This window comes from Tamandua tetradactyla, chromosome 6, assembly GCF_023851605.1.
Source record: "Tamandua tetradactyla isolate mTamTet1 chromosome 6, mTamTet1.pri, whole genome shotgun sequence".
In the NCBI taxonomy this organism is placed as follows: Eukaryota; Metazoa; Chordata; class Mammalia; order Pilosa; family Myrmecophagidae; genus Tamandua; species Tamandua tetradactyla.
Window position 1 is genome coordinate 139,995,085 of NC_135332.1, and position 21,207 is coordinate 140,016,291.

Sequence of the window (21,207 nt, forward strand, 5' to 3'; positions counted from 1 at the left end):
TTCAATAAAGTGGCAGTAAAATCTTTTCAAAGACATGTCCTAAGGTAGTTGAATAAATGTGAAATCCAATTAAGCACAGAGAAAGTTAGCTACGACCTTAATGGGGAATGTGGAACTCACTTTACTCAAATCCAAAGGAAAAACCCGTTAATGGGATTTCTTGAACTTAGGAAAGGCCAACTCCTTATTAAAGATATGCATTTGGGTTCCTATTGTTACAGTGACTATTAAAGGGGGCTTAGCCTGTTGGTCAGTGTCCCGGGGAGAATATATCTCCTTTTTCAACCAAAGCCTCTGGTAGATTTGCAGCCAGAATCTACTGAGACAGGCAGTCACCCCTTCTTGCTTGTAATACCACAACTTTTCCTTAGTTGGTTAGTGTTTTTAACCCCAGGAAATTTGAGTATAGAATATAAAGATGAAGTAATTAAATCTAAATTTTTAATACTGTTACATTCAGTTTCAAGATAGGTTTTTGCTGTCATTGGGACAATCTGTGTATATTTGGTATTTTAAATGTTTGCAAGCTTTAAGAAAATGTAGCTTATTAAGGTTTCTAACAAATTAGCCTTCTGATATCAATTTAAATGGGTAATTGAGTAATTAATTTTAGGCTCCTTATGTTAAGTCAAAAGGTATAAACGGTATTGGAAGGCTTAATAAAGCTTAAGAACCACCATCTTTAGAAGTTTAGTTTATTAGCTTTACTTGGAGTGGTTTCAGTATGTGGGAAGGTTTTGCCTGTTAGAGAAATGCAAAAGGCTTTAAAAAAAGAAAATTGAACATATTAAATTTATAAAAGCAAAGAACACTGTTTAAAGGATGTTTATGAGCTAGGCTTGTAACTGAAATTGATTAAGGAAGGTTGGTTTATTCTATTTGAGTTGAAGAGACATTAATCAAAGGCTCCCTTAAAAGTGGTTATTAAAATTACTACATTTATAAGTTGAATAGGATTTGTGAGTTTATGCATTCAATGTATTTACTGAAGGTCTACTATGTGCCAGACACTATTTTGGATGCTAGGAATACAACAATGAACCAAACAGAACTAAGAACTCATTATCTTTATGTGGCCTTCAGTCATTAAACTTAAGAACTTTAGAAAAAACTAAATTATAACTGTTTTGCTTTATCACATAGGATATTCATTTTTAAACAAGTTAGCTATAACTAGTCTTTTCATTGGCTCAATAGTTCCACTAAGGGACACCAAAAGAACACTTTGACAAGTGTCTCCATTCATCCTTGTATCTCCAGTGGCTAGTACATGTAGGACACTCAAAAGTGTGCGTGGTTTTGAGTGTTGAATCTTCTCCTACGTTGTCTGATTTTTTTCACATCACTCACAAGAAATCTGAGCTAACCAAGGTTTTCTTCAGGAAGGTTAAGGAGCTATGAGAGATATACAACTCTGTGTAAATCAGACTGGGTTTCTCCTGACACTGGAGTTAGGGAATAAACTTTCCAACAGAGGAAAAAGAGGAAAGTAACTTGGTGATGGAAATACTTGCAGAAAATAGGGAACTTGCTGGACTGGGGGCATAGTAAGGTGCAGAGTTAGGAGTGCTCAGGGCAGCTGGGAATTTGGGGGAACTGGGTGAGGGGTGCAGAAAGTGGAATAGAAAAATGTGAATAATTCTCCACTCTTTTGAAAACTTCCTCCACTCAAGAAAGAGAAAAACCTCCCTCTTGTTTTCCCAGGTAATTATCCATTCCCAAAACCAAGAAGTCAAAATTGGTTCATTAAAAAAGTTCCATTTTGGGCGGGCCACGGTGGCTCAGCAGGCAGGAATGCTTGCCTGCGATGCCAGAGGACCCGGGTTCGATTCCCAATGCCTGCCCATGTGAAAAAAAAAAAAAAAAGTTCCATTTGGGTAAATAACGCTCTTGCAGGGCAGCCTGAAAACTCAACATTCTTTCTGTGAAAAATGTTTCAGCTCTAAAAAGCCCACTTACAACCATTCTTTTGAAGTGTAACCAATTTGTAAATTGACCATTATTGTGAAAACCAAAAATCATAAGAATCACACCGAGGCAGTTCCAGCAAACTGTAGAGAGCAGAAGCCCAGCAATGGCCTAAACCACCGGTTTTCCAGAGCAAGCCCAAAGCTAAGAACTCACTGAATTTGCAACCCATGTTTCAGTCGCCTCCATCCCCCGGTGGTCACAGATCACATATTCTAAAACTGCAGCCCATGATAGTGGCTCCCATGGCTGTGGCTCCCCCACCAGCTGACTCCAAGTTCCCCACAGTGACCTTTAGGGACAATGAGAGAGCTGAGGGTACTGGGGGGAAGAGGCAGTGTGGTAGAGTGGTTAACTCCTCAGGCTTCACAGCTGAAGAACTACCACTCCATGGCTAAGTGGCCATAGCAGGATTCTTCAACTCTCTGCATTTGTTTCCTCATCTGTAAACTAGGGATTCTACTAACACTGACTCATGGGGTTTCTGAAGGGGTAAATGAGATGATCATGTGCGACAGCGCGCTGCCTGACACAGTGAGGCACTGCCACATGCATTCCCCAATTTCTAACAAATGGACAAACAGAAAAAACATGTCATATTTTCTGCTTCCAGGTTTTAATATAAACAGTAATTACCGACCTCTTAGTTGATTCAGTAATGCACTGCTCTCTTTTCTCGGCATTAAAGAAACCAAGAAATAATCCAATTCCTATTAGCTCTTGAGAGGCGGGGATGAGGTATAGTCTTATAAATGTTGTTCTAAAGTTTTTTGACAAGGTTTTGGCTTTAATATGGTGAGTGAAAATTTCATGAAAGGAAGAGCTATGAAGAAAAAGTGCAGTGATCGAAATGATAAGATTTTTAAAATAAGGAAGTGTCTTTTCAGACATTCGATTCCATACTGCAACAAAATACCACTGATAATAATTTGTTGAGAAAATGATTTATCTAAATAGATCCATATAAACCAGGCTGTTATTAGGAGGGAAAAATGAGTTTAATAATACAGTGTTAGAGTTCCATCCACGAAAAGTGTACTGTAAAAAAATGTTTTGAATATTCATTTACCTCTGGTAACTTTAGTGTTGTAAATATTTGTATTATAGTGAGGTAGACAGTTTAAAAAAAACTCTCCATTAGACAGAATTAAAATTTTGTAATAATATTTAAAGAAATGATAACATTATGAAAGGATGAAATATCTGATTAATGCTTAACTTTGTACAACTCGAATATAAATTTTAAAAATATTAGAAATTATAACATTTGAGTGCATATAACGTTTTGTACATTAAGATGAATTGCATGCTGTCCAGTTCCTCTTTGCACTTTCAGTCACCTTAAATAAACAAATATATACAGCCTTAACAGAACAACAGTGCATCCAAAGCAAATGTGCATTTTAAATTATTTCTCCTGGCCAAGTTTTTTTTTTCTTTTTTTACTTAGCATTTTATATTAGCATTTATTATCATTCCCACCCTTTCCTTGACGGTTTGTAGTTCTCTGAACCAAACAAGCAACAGGTTTACATTGGGAGACAGCAAAACCACATAGGAAAACAAAACTTTTTTTCAATGGTTGGTGCAAGTTCTCTTGCTTAAACCAATTCATGGTCAAAGATGAGAAGGAAGCTAAGTTTTCAATGGGCCTACTATGACCAGTGTTTGAAAATAATACTGGTACAGGTTGGGGGAAAGTTCATGTTTTATACTCTCTGGGAATGGGTATTTAAATTATGCTGTGCTTTCTCCTGCTACCTTCTGGAAGGTGAATTCCACCCCTGCCTCCTTCTTCACTGCCCATTCCCCATCTCCCACCCCAAGCTCAATGTAACACTTTGCTCTTTTCACAGTTTTTCATTACTAAGTTTTAGAAGCATTGCCTAACTGGTAATTACAATCTGAAACAATTATTTTGGGGGAGCCCTGGGCTATTCTGGCTGGTAATCTTTCAGGAATGTCAGAGAGAGGGGAGGGAAAATAGATTTTAAAGAAACTTCAGACACAGAAAATGAGTGGCCTTTCATCCTTCCCTTCCCTGCTCCTGGCCTGTCCCTTTATCCCCATCCTCCTGGGGGGCCCACTATCTCCCCTCTTGACCTTGCCCTTTGACTCATTTGGTCCTTTTCACCTCCTCTAGACCTCTTACCTTAGTTATATAGTTCCCCACCTGCCCTTTAAAAAAGAGAGAGAGAAATCATCTTCCCCTTGAAAGGGGATTTCTGAATCTTTGGCAAGTTCAGGTTTTGTTTTGTTTTTTTTTTAACCTATTTGAAACACATCATAAAGGGCTTTTTGAAGAGTTATCTCCAGCCTAGGCGCATTAGCCTCAGCTTCAGTCCCAGTGAGATGGAGGCCTTGTGGTTTCTCATTATCCTGGAGGGGGTTCCATTTGGACTAATTCTTGTCATTCCATCCATACCAACTCCCCTTTACTGCATGAGAAAAAGCAATAGTATACGGCAGGGACCTGAGCCGTCTGGATCCATCTGGAGGTTGCCAGTTCCCTGGACTGGGAGAAGCCAGGGCAGAGCCAGTCAACTCGCAGGAGTACACAAGTGGACCCAAGAGCCTTTTGGGTCCACTTCTCCCAAATCTCTTCCAAAGGTGGGGTCTGTCTCGGCTTTCCTATTCCCTCTGCCAATTTCCCCATTCTAACACGTTCAGTTTGGGAGGCCACAAGACACGAGTTGTGCCGCGGCCAGAAATACCACATCTTTTTACAGACAGAAAACACCAACACCACCAAGCTGTGGTCAAAGGTGAGCCTTCCTCCTACACTGCTTTCTTTTTTTAAATTACTATTTTTCAATCCAGGGAGCAGTTGAGAGACAAGTATGTGCCTCCCCTTCCCCCACCTCCTATCAAAATCTGCGAGACACACAAGGAAATCGAAAGCCACAATGATAAGAAAGAAAAAAAAAAACGAAAGAAATCTTCCTTGATTTGCTTTTCCAGGGTGGCCAGGCAAGGTGTGAAAATCCATAACTCCCTCTGGGCTGACAGGTGGAAGGTTCTGGGAGGGCTGCTCTCCCGCCCCTCCCATCCCGCTCGCAAGTCCAGGCTGTTCCCCCACCCCCAGCCTCCTCCAAAGCCGGCTCCTCCTCCCCCCTCTCTGCAGTCAGGCCTCCCCTGCGCTCCCCGGCCAAGGCGGCGGACAGGCGCCGCTACCTGCAGCCGCACGACTCCACCACCATGTCCTCGTACTGCTTGTAGACCACGTTATTGCCCGCGTCGATGTACAAGATGCTGATGGGAGTCAATTTGGTGGGCACGCAGCAGCTAGGCGGGGTGGAGCCGGGGTCCATGGAGTTCATCAGCGTCTGGATGATGGCGTGGTTGGTGGGCTCCAGGTGTGAGCGCAGCGGAAAGTCGCACACGCCCTCGCAATGGTATGCCTCGTACTCCAGGGGCGCGATAATCCAGTCGTCCCAGCCCAGCTCCTTGAAGTTCACGTGCAGGGGCTTCTTGCTGCAGCGTAACCTCGACTTCTTGCCGTGCCGTTTACCGTGACGGCTGGCGAAGGCGGTGCGCCGCCGCCGCCGGCCGGGCGAGGGCAGCCAAGGCCCGGCGTCCCGGGCGCCCGACGGCGGCGGCCACGACCCCTCCGCGCCCGTGCCGGGGCCCGCAGCCTCGGCCGAGTCCAGCTGCTCGCGGATCTCGGCGAACAGGTTTTTGCGCTGGGACCTGGTGAACACCACGAGCAGGGCGCGCTCCTGGGGAGGCCTCACCCTGCGGCCGAAGCCCAGACTCCGCAGGTCTGGCGGCGGCTGCTGGGACTCCGGCGTGCGCGTCTCGGGTTCCCAGGTGCTGCCCGGCTCGCCCCACGCAGCCCTCAGCTCCAAGCACAGCTGCTTCCAGGGCTGGTGGCGCAGGCCCTGCCACACGTCGAAGACTTCCCAGCCGGCCGGGGGCGCCCCCTGCGGGTCCAGGGTCCGCGCGTCCAGAAGCAGGGGCGACAGACAGGGGAAGAGTTGCACGTGGAGCGGCCCGGCCGGCGGCCCCCGGGGCGTTGCGGGCGCCTGGCGAAAAAGCCGCAGCTCCGCGCCCACCAGCTCTTCTTTGTCTGAGAGCGTGGACACATCAAACAAATACTTCTGTCTCGGGAGAGGAGTGTGCGAGAGATCGTCTGCGAGATAAAAAATAATTACAGTCAGTTTCACTTAAGGGGGAAATCAGCCCAGTTAGTTCTCTGCGGCCGCCCCCGGGAGGAAGAGGGCGGGGAGCGGAGCAGGCCGGCCAGGGAGTATAGTTCGGCTGTCCCGGCCTCACCACCCCCAGCCTCCCCACGCTGGCCGGTGCACAACAGCGCGGGGAGGGGTGCACCAGGGAATGCCCCCTCCTCCCGGCCAGCGCCGGACTCCGAAGGCGGAAGTCAGTGGCTGCTGGAGAGGGTGGCAGCAGCCCCGGCCTGCCGGATTTCCCCCGGGAGGCTGCGTTAACCACTAATGTTCCCTTTGTGGTCGTGAGCCTGGGCCGCGCTTCCCCCAGAGCTCCTCTCGGCTGGCTCCTGGTCATCATTCGCGTCTCGGCTCAAATGTCACTTCCTCTGAGAGGCCATCCCAGACCACCCTGATTTAAAATACCTTCGGTCGGTCACTACCGCAAGATCCTGGTTTATAATCTTCCCAGCACTTTGCGTTGTCTAGTTACCTCGTTTATATTGGTCGCATTAGTCGTCTGCCTTTCCTAGCAACACCCCACCCCCGCCAGCCCCATAGGGGCTGGGTCGATGTCCATTTTTGTCTTGCACCTTAAAGGGCCTAGACCCTTGCCTGTCCTACAGCAGCATGCTGGTGAATGAATTAGAAACTTCTAAAGCAGCGATTCTCAGTCTTGGCTGTACCTTAGATTATATGGGGAATTTAAAAAGTAGCAATGCCAAGGCTTAGCCCCAGACCAAATGAATCAATATCTGAACACAGGGCACAGGGCTTGGGGATCGGGTTTGTTATTGTTGACCCTTTTTTGAAGCTCCAAGATGATTTAAAGATGCAGCCCTAGTTTAGACCCACTGATCTGGGAGTAACATTGTTCCCATATCAGACAATTTTGCTGGGGCTTTTAGGCCCAACACAATGCAGACAGATTATTTGTTTGTTTTCTTAATTCACACAGCAAACAAAAGAGCAATGAGGATCTCAGAAGTCTGCAGGAGGCAAGGAAACATACACACACACACCAGCACATACACACACAGGGTATGTATCCATTGAGAAGATCCTGCAGTCAATAAGAAAAAGATACACCCGGAGGGAGAAAATTCAGTCATACACACACAGTAGCGTGCCTCCCACAGACCCAATCTGAAATCCTCTTGCTTTGCAGTTGATAAAATATTTGGTTACAAGTGGAAAAAAGAAATTTGGGGCACATGAGAGGTAGTGGGCTTTTAAAACTCAAGATGAATTTTTCTGTACAGAGGCAAAATTGGACTTCTTTTTTGACACATTTGTACACGAAGCCAACCCCACTTCAATGTGCAAGGCGGAAAGCTAACCAGATTTTCCCCGGCTGGCTTCCCATAAAATATTTACAAGCCATTGAAAAAAAAAAAGCCTCCAGCTTTCTCCAGAAGCTAGTAAAGTTTGGGGTGATTTCAATAGTAAACGTTTCACTGGATCCCGGGTCCAGTCCTCTCCTCTCCGCCTGTCCAGATGCATCCTGGGGCGCTGGATGTGAAGCCTTGGCCACACCCAGTACCCAGTCTGGGCTGATCGCGAGGCTGACTGCCTCCCTCTGACACACATGTCCCAACCTGAGATGGAGCTGTGGGAAGGGTTAGAGAGGTGAAAAGGGAAAGGCCGCTGGAGGCAGTTGATTTATGGAAGCCAAGACCTTCAACCGACCAGGGTCACATTAAAATCAGTGGGAATTCAACACACTTTCTTTTCCTCCTTTAAAGAAGCCCCTATCTGACAATGCTCAGCCACTGCCTAGATCTCAGGATCTATTGCCTTAGGCTTCCCTTTCCTGCTTTTTCTATTTCTTTCTCCTCAAACTTGTGATGAGAGGGACAAACCTAAAGCGCTTGCTGCACTTGCTGAGTGTTTCAGTAGCAAACATTTCTATTCCTTATCTTATCCACATTCTCAATTCTGTAAAGTAGGTACACTTATTGTTCCCATTTTACAGATGAAAAAGCAAGATTTAGAGCGATTATGTTAATTAGCCCATGTCAGATAGCTAGTAAGTGCTGATGCTGAGATTCACACCCAGGCCTGTCTCATTTCAGAATTGGAACACTTAATTCCTATGCCCTATTGCCTCTCCACTGTGGTTCAGGTACTATAGTATAATAGCAATCAGAACTGGCTGGGGTATAAGGGAGGGGAATTTAATCCCAAATTGTATTTGCAGGGTTCCTTAGGAATATTAGTTGGGCTGCCTTAATAAATCATTTCCATCTCTGCTTGCATGACTCTTGAAATAGCCCTAGGAGACTCTGGAAAGCCTCAGGCAGGTGTCAGGGATAATGATTTCTTTATTTCTCTCTCATGCAACATGGAGAGGTCAACCTACTTTTGTCTTCACTTTCTTTCTTTTTTTTTTTTTGTAATTTTGGGCTAATAAAGGATTAGTCTGCACAGTTGAAATATTTGTCTAGTTTTCAAGAGTGATCAGACAGGGGAAGAATCTGTAAAGAGGGGTCTCTATTGATTATGCAGCCTTGGGATCACTGATGTTCTTTCTACCAAGACCAGCCCACCCTTATCCATTTCCAGGACTCAGGGAAAGAGTGCAAATGGGGGCTTCATCCCAAGTCTTCCTCCCTTCTCTTTCCACACTAGCTCCATCCACACTTTGAGGGCCCTTTCCTGCATTCATGTGAACACCGTAGCCCACAGGTCCAAGCTTCCCAGATCGAAGGGAGTACACATTGGTGATGTGGTCCCCTCTTGGTAGGACAGAGTGAACAGAATGATGAAAAGGCTAGCTACCCAGTCCCTGGACATGGATTCAGGGCTATTTGGTCAAGAAATCTGTGTCCCCAAGTAACAGCTGCATAGTCTAAAATAGTGGCTCTCAAGTCTACTGGGCCTGCAGGTGGTCCCTAAATTTGCAGCATCAGCAGCACATAGGAACTTGTTAGAGATGGTAAAATTCTCAGGCCACAGAGGTCTGGAGTAAAGCCCATAACTGCGTTTCTAATAAACTCCCAACTGGGGGGTTACTCTTTAAGAACCACTGGTCTAGAAGAAGAAGGGGTGCTACTCTGGAAAGGCATGCCCCCTTGGCTCTTGGATTCTCCACCCTCTAGAGGAGGGACAAAGCAGAGCCCTTCAGAGCACAGGGCCCAGGGCAGGGTCTAAGGCCGTACTCACTAGAACCAGGTCACTTATGCTCCCAGTCCCTTCCTGCCCCCCCACAGCTGCCCCATTATTTCACCCTTTCAGCTACACATTCTCTTACTGGGTTTCCAGAACCTCTAAGCCCTAAACAGAGGGTCCAAGGAGGTGGCTGCTCTGTGCTGCTCTCCCACAGACCACATTCCCCACCTGTCTGGGCCTGCTCTGGAGCCAGGCATCACAAAAACAGCCCAAGGGAAGCATGCAGCCTGGGGAGTGGACGCATCAGCACCCACGGTGCCCCTGCACACACTCTTCCTGCTGGCCAGGCTCAGCAAGGCCTGACCTGGCTGCAGGGGGCCACCTGTGGGCAGAAAACCTGCCCTGCACAAACCTCATCCCTTAAGTTCTTGAAAATGAGAGCTGTAATCATCAAATGACCCTCTCTTCCATCCCTTGACTAGAAACATGCGCTTTTTCTTTCAGAATCCGTCTTCTGGACACTCCTGGAAATGAATCTTATACTTCAGGCCTTTGCATTGAAGTTGACCAGTAGTACCCAATGAGAACTTCTAATTTTGCTATAACTTAGCTCACATCCCAGTTAACTTAGTATTTGTTGAATATTAGACATAAAAGTCTTCCAAATTATAATTCTTGGATTTGTGCTTACTCATTTTACCCCTTAAGTGGTAGCGTATTGGGGGGGGGGGGGGCAAGGCCCTGGTGTATATGAATAAAATTCTTCATAAATAAATCACTTTATTTTAAGGTAAAAATAAGTCTGAGGGCACCTCATACAGACATGCACTTCTGATATGAATGTATACAAACTAAAAAAGGGAAAAAGTAAGGGAATGAGAAACAGAACTAAGTACTTGCAAAGTACGTGCTATCACGCCCATTTTAAAGCTGAGAAAAACTAACTTAAAAGGCTAATCCGTCCGTGATTGGCGAAAGCTTAAAGCGACAAACACAAGAGAGCCCTCCCGCGGAAAGGAAAGCAGGACGCTTCTCCCAATGCGTCACAGACCCGACGTCCCCGGAACCCGCAGTCCCAGGAAGGCTGCCTGATGGAGCGAGCGCAGGAGCAGGAAAAGCGCCTCGCTGGCAGGTTCCTGGGGGGCGATTCCCAGGGCCACCCCATGTAGGGTTTCTGAAAATCGGCAACTTCGTTTGGCTTGGAGCGAGAAAGTGGGCCCAGGACGGCATTTTTACAAGACTTTGCTGTGATAAAACCCTCCTATGGGTCGCCCCCCAGTACCGAGAGCGCGCGGCTCCAACTTTCCCGACCCTCCGGCCTTTTCCCACAGCAAACCTGCTCCCATCCTTTGAGTTTCCAAACTCCTTTGAGTTTGCGGTGACACTGAAAGGCTACTACCGGGCCTTCGGCCGGCCCCGGCCTGCCTCTTCTAGCGGCGGCGCAGCGCGTGCTCGTGGATGCCCAGACCCCGCGACTCAGCCGCGACTCAGAAAGCCAAGAAGTCGGAGGGCTTTCCCACACCATCCAAGCCCGGGTAGGGGTCAGGTTCGGGATTAATCACATATCTTTGCAGCTACGCCATTCCCCTCTCAGTAGAGCCAGCAGCAGCAGCAGGTTCGGTACCGTCTTTGTGCCAGGCACGCGCTTAGCGCCGGGACGCTCTCTTTCACTGACTCCTCACCGCAAGCGTCCGAGGTCCATTTGACTGCTGTCCTGCTTTATAGATGAGAAAAATGAGGCTCTGGAGGTGTCCTAATTTTTCCCAAGGTCTTGCAACTAGTAATGGACAAATTCTGAAGGTCCTAAGTCCAAAAGCTGCCCCCCAGTCCTGCAACCACGCATCCCTACCAAGGTTCTTATTGCACAGTGGAGCACAGGGAGGGATTGGACACTAATGTTCACAATCAATGCAGTCAACACAAGGAAGGTGTCCTCTGAGTCCACAATTCACGGTTGGTTTGGAGTCACTTCTTCCCTAGACCTCTCAGCTTACAGTGTCAAAATATTTGGGTTGGATATAACCAGGTCTACTGAGGAAAAAATGAGCCACCAGCCCCTCTCTTCCTGGGTGTGAAGGCCTCAGGGTAATCTGTGCTCCAATCATTCCCATCCTGCTGGAACAGGGTGATCTGCTAAGCATGCCTCCTAAGGGTGTATCCTTGTCCAGAATCAGGCCTCTGTTGAGATCTGAGTCTTACAAAGTGTTGACTGGCTGCTATGCATCCTTATTGGGGTGTGGATTCAAGAAACAATCTATTCACTTCATCCTTTTCATGGCACCTCGGTCCCAGTACTCTATCTTAACTATCCAGTACAACATAATGATAGCAAACACTAGGTAGCACTTACTATATGCTGCATATAATCTAAATTGTATAACCTGCATTAACTCATAATGAAATAAAACATGGGAAAGATCTCTGAAGACTTTATGCAAATGTTAGTTATTACAGACACTGAGGACTGAGAGTCCAAGATACCTAGATTTGAATCCTGATCTGTGACTTAGTGGCTAGGTGACCAGTTACATTATCTCCTGAAGCTTCATATGCCTCATCTGTAAAATGAAGGTGTGGGGGCTTGGCACTATGTACCCCAGAAAGATGTGTTTTAATCTCAATCCATTCCTGTGAGTGTGAACCCATTGTAAATAGGACCTTTTGATGAGGTTACTTCAGGTAAGTTGTGGCCCGAGTGCATTTAGGATGGATATTAATTCTATTAAAGATGGAGTCCTTTATAATACATAGAGAAAGAGAGAAAGCCACAGAAAAAAGCTGGAAATCAATGGAATCCAGAGAAGCCAGGAGAGGCTGCCATGTACACGGCTGTGTGGCAGAAAAGCTGAGGACAAGGGATCATCAGCAGACAGCCCCAGAATGCCAATCTTCTGGAAGAAAGCATTGCCTTGAGGATGCCATGATTTTGGACTTCTCCTAGCCTCAAACCAATAAGCCAATAAATTCCTGTTGTTCAAGCCAATCCATTGCATGGTACTTTTTTTTTTTTTAGCAGTCAGGAAATTAAAACAGGGGGAAACTATCCCTCCCTTTCAGGATCACGGTAAAGGTTAGAGTCACTACAAGGCACAGAGTAATCACTCAACTAATGCAGCCCCTGTCACTATTACCACCTATATCCAGATGATAGCAAGTTACACCTGTCCTCATCTTGGCCTTCTCTGAGATGTGCTCAGGTTCTCCACCCCAGATGTGCAGGAGGGAGTGGAAAGGAGCTAGGCAGTAGGAACAAGAAGAGAAAAAGTTGCTTTGGATTCCTGCTCGTCTGGAGCACAGCAGATGGCAACTCCCTTAGCTCCCACAGCCTCGCTCCCATCTCCTTAATCCCTCCCAGTCCTGCGGTGCTGTATCCCCACATCCCTTACTGCTGCCTCTCCCACAGGACAGGTGAACCGAGGACCTCCATGCCGTAATAAATCAATGATTAGGGTGTTCCTTGTAGGTTCCCTCCTCTGCAGGGGCAGTGCCAGTGTCGGCAGTTAGGGATGCCTCGCTGGAGAGCTGCAGCCCTGAGTGTACTGTCCCTCACCCATCTCTTTGGTGCCCACTGAGCTCGTCTGAAGAAGGTGGGGAGGCAAGAGCGTTCAGTGGGCCACGATGTTCTGCATCTTATTCACTCAGCACCGGGCCACGTACATGGTGGACAGTCTTGTTTATAGCACAACAGCTCACCCCGGAGGTCCCGTCGGTCGTTCAGTCTGTCTGTCGGAGTATGCCTCCTTGCCACACACTCATCAACCCAGCTACCTCTCTTCTCTCCCAGGCCTAACGGATCCGCGCCTTCCGCCGGCGTCGAGCCTTGGGTCTTGGGGAGTCTACGGGATAATACGGGTCTGACGCCTTGCCTGGATCCCACAGAGAAATCCCATTCTTAGCACAGCGAGCTCTGACTCAACCCAAGGCAAAAAACGAGCGAGGCTTTTTGGGAACCCTGAATCCCACTAGACCAAACCCTAACTCCTCGTGCCCTGGAAGTGTCAGCACAGCCTTCAGTGGCAGTAACGCCAACCCCGAGGGCGCAGCTTTCTGAAGTTGAGGGGGCCCCCGGCTGCTCGCCCTCTCCGGCGAGCCTTGGGCAACCCTAGCAAGAGCCCAGAGGTGGTTCAAGAAGACTTTCTTTGTCTCTCTAGGATGAAACGGATAAATTTACCAAGGAGTTCCCCTGAACTTCATTAGTAACAATGCTCGTGGCCATTTACTCAGCCGAGGGTCTGGGGAGCCAGGGAAGCAAACCCAAGGTCAAGAACTCTTCTCCTTGAGCTCGAGACCAATTCACAGTCTCAATTCTTAATATGACACCTTTGCAAACGTAACAAAGGAAAACTTAGACCCTTCCGGCCTGAGCCAGACCCTCTGGGACTCCGCCTCCCCGCGGCGCGCGCGCGCACATCCTGCGCTCTGGCGCGGTGTAGAGGGCACACCCCCGTTCCCTCCGCAGGTCACCGCCCTCCGCCTGGGGCCGCGCGTACGAGGCACAAACCAGGTTGATTAACTGGGAAAAGCCCTCCCCGCGCTATCGACCCTGTAGGGCCACACGGGAGCCCGGGCAAGCGACACAGTCCCTCTGGAACTAGGTATCGGGGAAGGGAAGTTGCAGCCTGAAGTTGCTGTCGAGGCTAGAACAGGATCCTCCGCCGGACTCTCCTGAGAGCTTTGAGGTCAAAAGTAGAAGAAAAGGTGCCCGTTTTAAGCGGTTTCCCTTTCCCGCTGCTCCAAACTCAACCAGTTCTGAGAATGGGGGGGGGGGGGGGGGGAGTGTCAAACTGGCATACTGTCGTGGGCTAGATATGGGCCCCTAAGCGCTATAGCCAGAGGCGCAGGAGAAACCACTGTGATGTGTCCTTTAAAGTACTGGGGTTCGCGCAGCCTCTGAAGAAGGGAACGCCGCAACCCGGCTCCGCTACATTCACCTTGATCTGACTCTCAAAACCACGTCGTAGCAAGACGAGATTCGCGTTCCGTTTCCTTTCCGGTAGGGCGCTGTATAGGCAGTTAGCTGGGAAGTGGGGTGGCGGCTGGACCAGTTTGCCTGGAAGGCACTTTTACAACGCCGGCGCACGCATTCTCCGTGGTTCCTGGAATGCAGGGGGCCGGTGCGTAAAGAGCCCCCATCAAGCCGACCCTCCTCGCTGTCCCTACTCCCGCCCTTTGCCCATTCTCTCCAAGCCAGCTTGACACCCAGCCAGCGCAGGAGGCCCGGCCCTCACCTCTCCTGCACTCCCCAGCGGTGTCCCGCCCCCGCGCGTCCCGGCCCCCGGCTGCGCAGCGCGCGCGTCTCCCACAAGGCGGGCCCGCACCGCCCCCTCCTGCCCCCCTCCAAGCGCTTGCAGCCCCAACCCTCTGCCCCCAGCAGTGCTAATGGACTGTCCCGGAAAGCCAAGAGCGGAGACCCTGGAACCCATTAGGCAGACGAGGACCTATTTAATTCCTGTAAACAGGAGACACCATTTAGCCAACATTGAGCTTAAAAATAAACAGGCAGGGCTTTAAGGGAGATGATAGATACCAAGCAACGAAATGGAGCGGTGAGTCCACAATCCCGCTTTCCAATTGGGAACCTCGGCTCCAATCCTGTCCCAGGGTCCAGGGAGAGCCGTTTGATCCGGGTTATTTAGTGACCCGAGGGCTTATCAAACTAATGCCCTTCGCTTTACTTAAAAGTCCCCAGGGATTATTGTCGTCTTGCTATGAATCGTAGGATGCACGCAGCAGTCCTGGCAGGAAACAAAAGCTGTCCGTCCTACCCTATTTCTATCACATCATCTTCCCGCTACCTCCCGGATCCGCCCATCTCACCCTACCCCACCCCCATCCCGCCCAGAAAGACGTCACCAATTTCGAGGAGGTCCGCCGCCAGAACCCGGCAAACTCTAGCAGCGGAAAACCGACTGTGCTAGGGGCTCCATCAATGCAATACCCCGTTTTCCCGCGGTTCCATGCGACACGCCCCCCCCCCCCCAGTCGGAAGGGAAATCTTTCATGTTCTGATTCAGTTTGGTGATGAAGGGATTCACAGAGTTTTTCGTGGGCTGTGGTTTGGATGAATTTTTCTGACGTACAGAAACAACAAGCATGATTGGACACGGTTTTCGATATCTTCCCCCACCGGCAGCTCCACCGCGCAAACTCTCAGAGGCCAAAGAGCCTCACGCGTTGGGGAAAACACTCAGGGTGCCTCTCAAGAAGGCTTACCACGAATCCCCGCACGAACAGCCCTCTCACTGCGAAAGATAGCTGTTTCCTTTTTGCTTTTCCTTGTAAGGCAGTCCTTAGGACCTTAGGGATGGGGGTGATCATAACTGATATTTAAAAACAAGCCAGTGGCTAAGCGGTTGGTTTGTGGCCTTTAAAAATACCTTAATCACTTCAGTCAGAAGAACAGAACAACATCTAGCTTCCGGCTGCCTTCCCCTACCCCCTGGCCTTTTCCCAAGACTTTCCGTTTCACGGAGCTGGAGAAGGAGCCTGAACCTGGACCGCGGCGCAAAGCCCCGCGAAGGCGCTCCTGCGGACGCTCACGCACACGCAAACACTTGAATGCTCAGCAAGCCTTTTCCAAGGCTGTTCCCTCTTTCCGGAGAAATAAAGCCTAGATTGGAACCTTCTGCCCGGCTTCCTCACTTGGCCGTCTGGTCTGAATTAGTGTTTTTATAAGGGACTCAAACAAATCGAATACAAGGTCACCAAATAATTAACAGTTGTGAATTCCCTCCGTCCCCATTAAAATACTTCCCTGCTTATATTTCATTTTCCGTTTGCCAACGACAACAGGGGCCCGGCAAAGTGCTGCTGCGTTGATTACCCCACCTTGGGGCCTAGATCCACCCAGAAACTCGCTTTTTTGCATAAACATGCTGTACCAGACGAACTTCAATGGCGAGGGAACCATGCAGCTTTCCGAATGCCTTCCCTGCAGACCGGCCGTCCCCAGAATTGTCCTGCCCCCCCCCCCCAATAATCATGACCCAGACGGTAAATCAAGATGCCAACAAATAATCAGTGGCAAACTATCCTGAGAGTCAATCCTAGGGTGTCAGGTTCCTTGAGGATGTGGCCATCTCGTTTTGTTTGTATCCGTTCCTTACTGCATCCTCTCTGAGAGCCCTCTCGTAATAAAACAAAGCAAAACAAAAACACTTTTAGAAGAGTATTCTTCTTTCAAAATCATCTGGAAGCCTAACTCACAGCAGTATTCTTAGACTCGTTTTGGTTCTTTCATCTTTGAGAGTGGTCTTTTTGTTGTTGTTGTTTGCCCCTTGTTGGAATTATGTGGCACTTTTCACTAAATATAGAGTCCCAATTCTACCTTCCCCCACCCACCCTGGGCATGTTGAATTTATATAAACTCGAATAGTCTTTCTCAGGTCCCAGAGCTGGGAGTCAAGGGTCCCTGTACTAGTATCCTGTTAATGAATCATTTCCCAGAGCTAACTGTAATTTCTCTACGTTCAATCCGGTCCGTTCTGACTCTGTGACTGCACTAGCATGCGCGCGTGCACACACACACACACACACACTTTCTCATTTTCATAGATCCAAAGGCATTTTAAAGTACTTAGACATATGGAGGCATTTTAAAAGATCAGGAATAATGTGGTTTGTGCTTCTGCTAAAATGAGGAGGAAACAAGGCACATCACAGATTCAGACCCTTCAGTCCAGCTCCAATCCAACCTTTCCCTCCCATTAACTGAGTCACAACAGATTATAGAGAAATATTAGACAAGGAGAAAATCTGTCAAGCTCTTGACTTCACTTCTTGCCACCCTCCCTTAGAAACCTCCTCACCTCTTGCCCTACCCACATAGAGTGGTTGTTAAGCATGCAGGTTCTAGACTCAGATAGGGGCCTCACCTCTCACTAACTGTGTGACCTTAAGTAACTTCCTTATCCGCTTTACCTTCTTTAATTCACCGGTAAAACCGGGTAATTATAGCACTCTCCCTAGAGGCTGCGTGAGAAATTAAACGAGATAATTCTATGTAACAGATTTTAGAACAGTACTTGGCATACTGTAAATGCTCCATCAACTTGGCTTTTATTATTGCCCCTGTATGTTTGGAGACCAATCAGAAAAGGACATATTAAAAACTTACATTAATATCTCCTCATGGGCTGGGGTGGGGTTGGTACAGGACGTGCTGTCTTTATAGAAGACCTAAAGTACCCTTCATTCATTCTGGATCAGTTATCTCTGCTCTTCCCTCCTAATCGCCGCCTTCAGTGTAACTTTGGCGGTTTCCAGATGAGGAAGGCTTTTTTGCAAGAACTGTATATGAGCAAGTCGTTCGTCTCTGGTGAGCTGGCTTTGGGGTTCCTTTCTTTTTCGTTGCTCCTCTTCCTGTGGGAACCCGGTTCTAGGAGCCCAGCCTGCCGCGTTCGATGGTGATTTAAACATCCCGGAGGCAAGGCGCCAAGTTTGCGGGGCTGGCCTGGCATTAGGCTGGCCGCTCGCTCCTTGCTCCTTGCTCGGCAACTCCGCGGGTGGCGGGAGTTGGAGGGGAAGAGGTTCAGGGCTTTGGCGCAGCTAAGAGGACTCACGTGAGAGGGGCGGAAGTACTCGCCGGGAACCCGGGATGAGCGGCTGGCGGGTCCCTTCCATCACGGGAGACTAGACACCGTTTGATGTGTTATGACATGAACCCTCAATTAGATCGCTGAGTTGAAACACTCCAATCAGGGGCCCAATGCTAAGCAAGCCCCAGAAGGTCCAGCCCGAGGTCACCGCCGGTGACACATCAAATCAAAATCAGTGAGAGGGAAAGTGAGGCTTTCCCTTCATCAAACTGGGGCTATGCAGCCTACAACATACCCCTCCCCTACATGCCCCCTCCGGCCTGCGACTCCGCACTACTTCACCCCAGCGCGGCGTGCGACGAGTCGCACAGCCCTCCCAGCCAACTAACCGCCTTTCTTCGAGTTTTCTGGGAACCTGGGGGTGGGGTGGAGACAGCGCCTTTGAAGCTGCCTCACGCCGCGTCTCCTCCCAGTGTGCCACCGCGCTCAGCCCCAGCCCTTGACGGCGTTCCCGGGTTGAAGCTGGACGTCTGGATCTCGGTCCAGCTAGCCTGGAGACCTTGGCTCGGGAACAGAGCCCCCTCCTACCCACCCCCCAAGCCTGGGCGCGCAGCCAGTCACTCCCCTACCTCCGGCCCCCAGGAGCAGACAGCGCGGTGTCCTGGAGGCGGAGGCTGCAGAGCAAGCACGGGTGGAAAAGAGAGTTTTCACCCCCGAGACTTTCCACACTTGCCTGAACCCTCAGGTTTCCGTATACACCTCGGAAAGACCCACAGGGTTTCTTGGTCTTGTGCCAAACCCACTGGGCTCAGCGAACGCCGTAGAGATGCCTGGTTGGGGGGGAGGGGCGGAGATTCTTCGCTTCCCTTTGGGGGATAGAAAATGCGCGCCCAATCTCTGGCTAGTTGGGGACTCCAAGACTTCTACCTTTATGTGGGGTGGAGTGAGAAAGTCGGGGTGGGGGGGGAGGGAACGGGGGAAGGGTGGTCTTAAGCAATTTTCTCCGAGCCTCCTTGGTCTGTCCTTCGATCAAGGTAGTAGAGAAGGTAGACAATAAACAGAGGACTGGAGGAAGGGGGGTGATCCAGGCGGGGTGGGGGGTGGGTGTAGCAAGCTACGCTGGAGGCACGGAGACCCACTTGGGATCCACTTGCAGTGCTACGAAGAAACCACGTGTCTTTGCAAAGGCGACTTTAGTAGTCCTACAATCATCATAAAATACCCGGTGTTAATTTGCTGTCCGAAGCTTTCAGCAGCTAATGAACCTGCTGACCCCAGGCTACAGCGGCTAACTCGGCGTGGGCAGAATCCTCGCCCACAAGGAAAGACACTTGGAGAATGGAGGCCAGCGGCTGAGCCGGGAAGGGACTTGGGCTGGGGGGCACATAGCCTGCGCTGAAAAGCTTCCAGAACGTGCGAGCACCTAAAGCAGCCAGGATGGAGCAGCTTCTTCAGCCTGAACCCCAGCTCTTGAGGGTTCCTAGGTGACCCCACTGTCACAATCTGAAGCTGGAGGAGGGGAAGGGGTTAAAGCCGTAGGAATAGGTCCGGAGTCGGTAACTGCCTAATTCTCCTTTATTCCTTCCTTTCTTCTGGTCGTGTCCCCGCCCACCTTCCTTTCCTATCTTTTTCTCCCTTTCCTGTTTTCTCCTTCCACATTATTGCCTCTTCTCTTTACTAATTGAGCTTCCCGAGCCTGCGGATCTCTCCCCAATTCCTGGGATAAGGCAGGCCTCGGGGTTTTCTCAAAAGTCCACGCTGCGGACCAATGCCAGTGGCAAAGACACGGCGCAGGGGTTTCCGCAGACACCCAGTCATGCACCCCGCACCATCGTGGGATGGAGCAGTGGGGCTACCGGTGGAAGCGCAGCCAGAGGAACGTTGCCTAGCTGAGAAAAGTGGATGGGATCACCCACGCACTCATGAGGATTAAGTACTAACGAACCCCCCTAAACTTAGCCGCCCTCTGCCCAGGCCAGTTGCTACCACTGCCTGTGCAGAAGCATCTCAGGTTGTGGCCTCCAAGGGGCCGGGAGCGGGACGCAGGAGCAGAAAAGTCCAAGGGCGCGAGACTTCCTCCTAGCTAACGAAGCCGGCACTTGGCCACAGGGACCGGGTGGAGAGCCCGCTGGACCAAGGTATTGCCTGGAGCCGGTTGCGGACCTGTTCCTTGGACAGTAGACTCGCTTCTGCGGGGGCTTTCCCCGGAGCCGACAGGAGCTGACCCACCCGCCTCGTCCGCCTGGCAGCTCAGGCCGCGGACCGCGCATCCCACACAGACCCGGAGTACCAGGCGCGGGCTCCTCGGGCTCCTTCGGCAGATCGCTTCTGGAATGTCCCGAGTCTTCTCCAGCCCGGGTCGTCTACCTGCCTCATCCACTCCCACCTCCCCACCCCACTACCACACGTTTCATACACCAGCCACCGGACGAGACGCCACCACGCCACTTTCTGCAAAGAAAGAAAGGAGAGGAAGGAAGGAAAGAATGAAGCGAGAAAGGAAGCAAGGATTGCAGAGTGAAATAAAATCTGCAGCCGCGTACCGAAATCTACTAGAGCTTGAGAAAAACAATTTAAGAAAAGGAAAAACATAGTGTTCGGAGCGGGAAGGGAACTCACGAATCTTAACCTCCAGAACAGAGCAGCGCCCTGACTGCAGAGCTCCAGGAGGCGAGGAGTCGGGCGTCTTCTCCGCCACTTACCTAATCCCCTGTCTACAAAACCAGTGATCGTATTAGCCGACTTGGAAGACTGGAAAAAACTGGCATTGATGCCCAGCTTCTCGGCGATGGAGTAAGTCCTGTAGATTGACAGCATGTAATCGTGGGGCACTACCCGCGGGCCCCTACCCGGCGGCTCCGGATCCTGGGGCTGCTGTGGTCGCCGCCGCCGGGGATCGTCCTGAGGTCGCGTCTGTGCCTCCTGGCGCTCCGGGGGCGCTCGGTCCGCCCCAGTCTCCCGCGGCGCCCGCGGCATCTTGCCTTCCTTGCGGCTCCGCATGCCTTTGGTGGAGCCTAACTCCGCAGACGACGAGGATGATGAGATAGAAGCCTGCTGGAAACCCGGCAAATCCCACAGGAAACTGATGAGGAAGACAGCCGAGAGCAGGACCCTGGGAGTATCCATGGCGAGAGAGCGGCTGCGTCTCAGCGAGAGGCGAGAGCGGTGGCGCAGGGCGCGAGGGGCACTGCGCGGCTGGACAGCGGCCGGGGCCGGGCTCCTCGGGCAGACTCCGAGTGCTAAGAGCCGGGTGCCAGACACAGAAACCCCGGTCCTGCCACGCCCCCTCCCGCCCCTCGTCGGGAGGGAGGGGAGGGGTAGGGAGGGTGGGAGGAGAGGCCTGGTGGTGCGGGCAGGAGGTGTGGGGGGAGAGGGGCCGCGGTGAGCCCGAGTGGCAGGAAGACGCAGCGCCCCCGCGGGACGCGCGC

The 21,207-nt window shown here is 50.3% G+C and overlaps 1 protein-coding gene across 1 annotated transcript; it reads right to left on the minus strand.

Annotated features, from left to right (window-relative positions):
* Positions 1 to 2,959: 2,959 nt before the first annotated feature.
* Positions 2,960 to 20,989, minus strand: GDF6 (growth differentiation factor 6). Its single transcript, XM_077163230.1, has 2 exons — positions 20,482 to 20,989; positions 2,960 to 6,100 (listed from the first exon to the last, which is right to left on the minus strand). The coding sequence occupies exons 1-2, from the start codon at positions 20,903 to 20,905 to the stop codon at positions 5,139 to 5,141; spliced, it is 1,386 nt and encodes a 461-aa protein (XP_077019345.1). The 5' UTR covers positions 20,906 to 20,989; the 3' UTR covers positions 2,960 to 5,138.
* Positions 20,990 to 21,207: the final 218 nt, after the last annotated feature.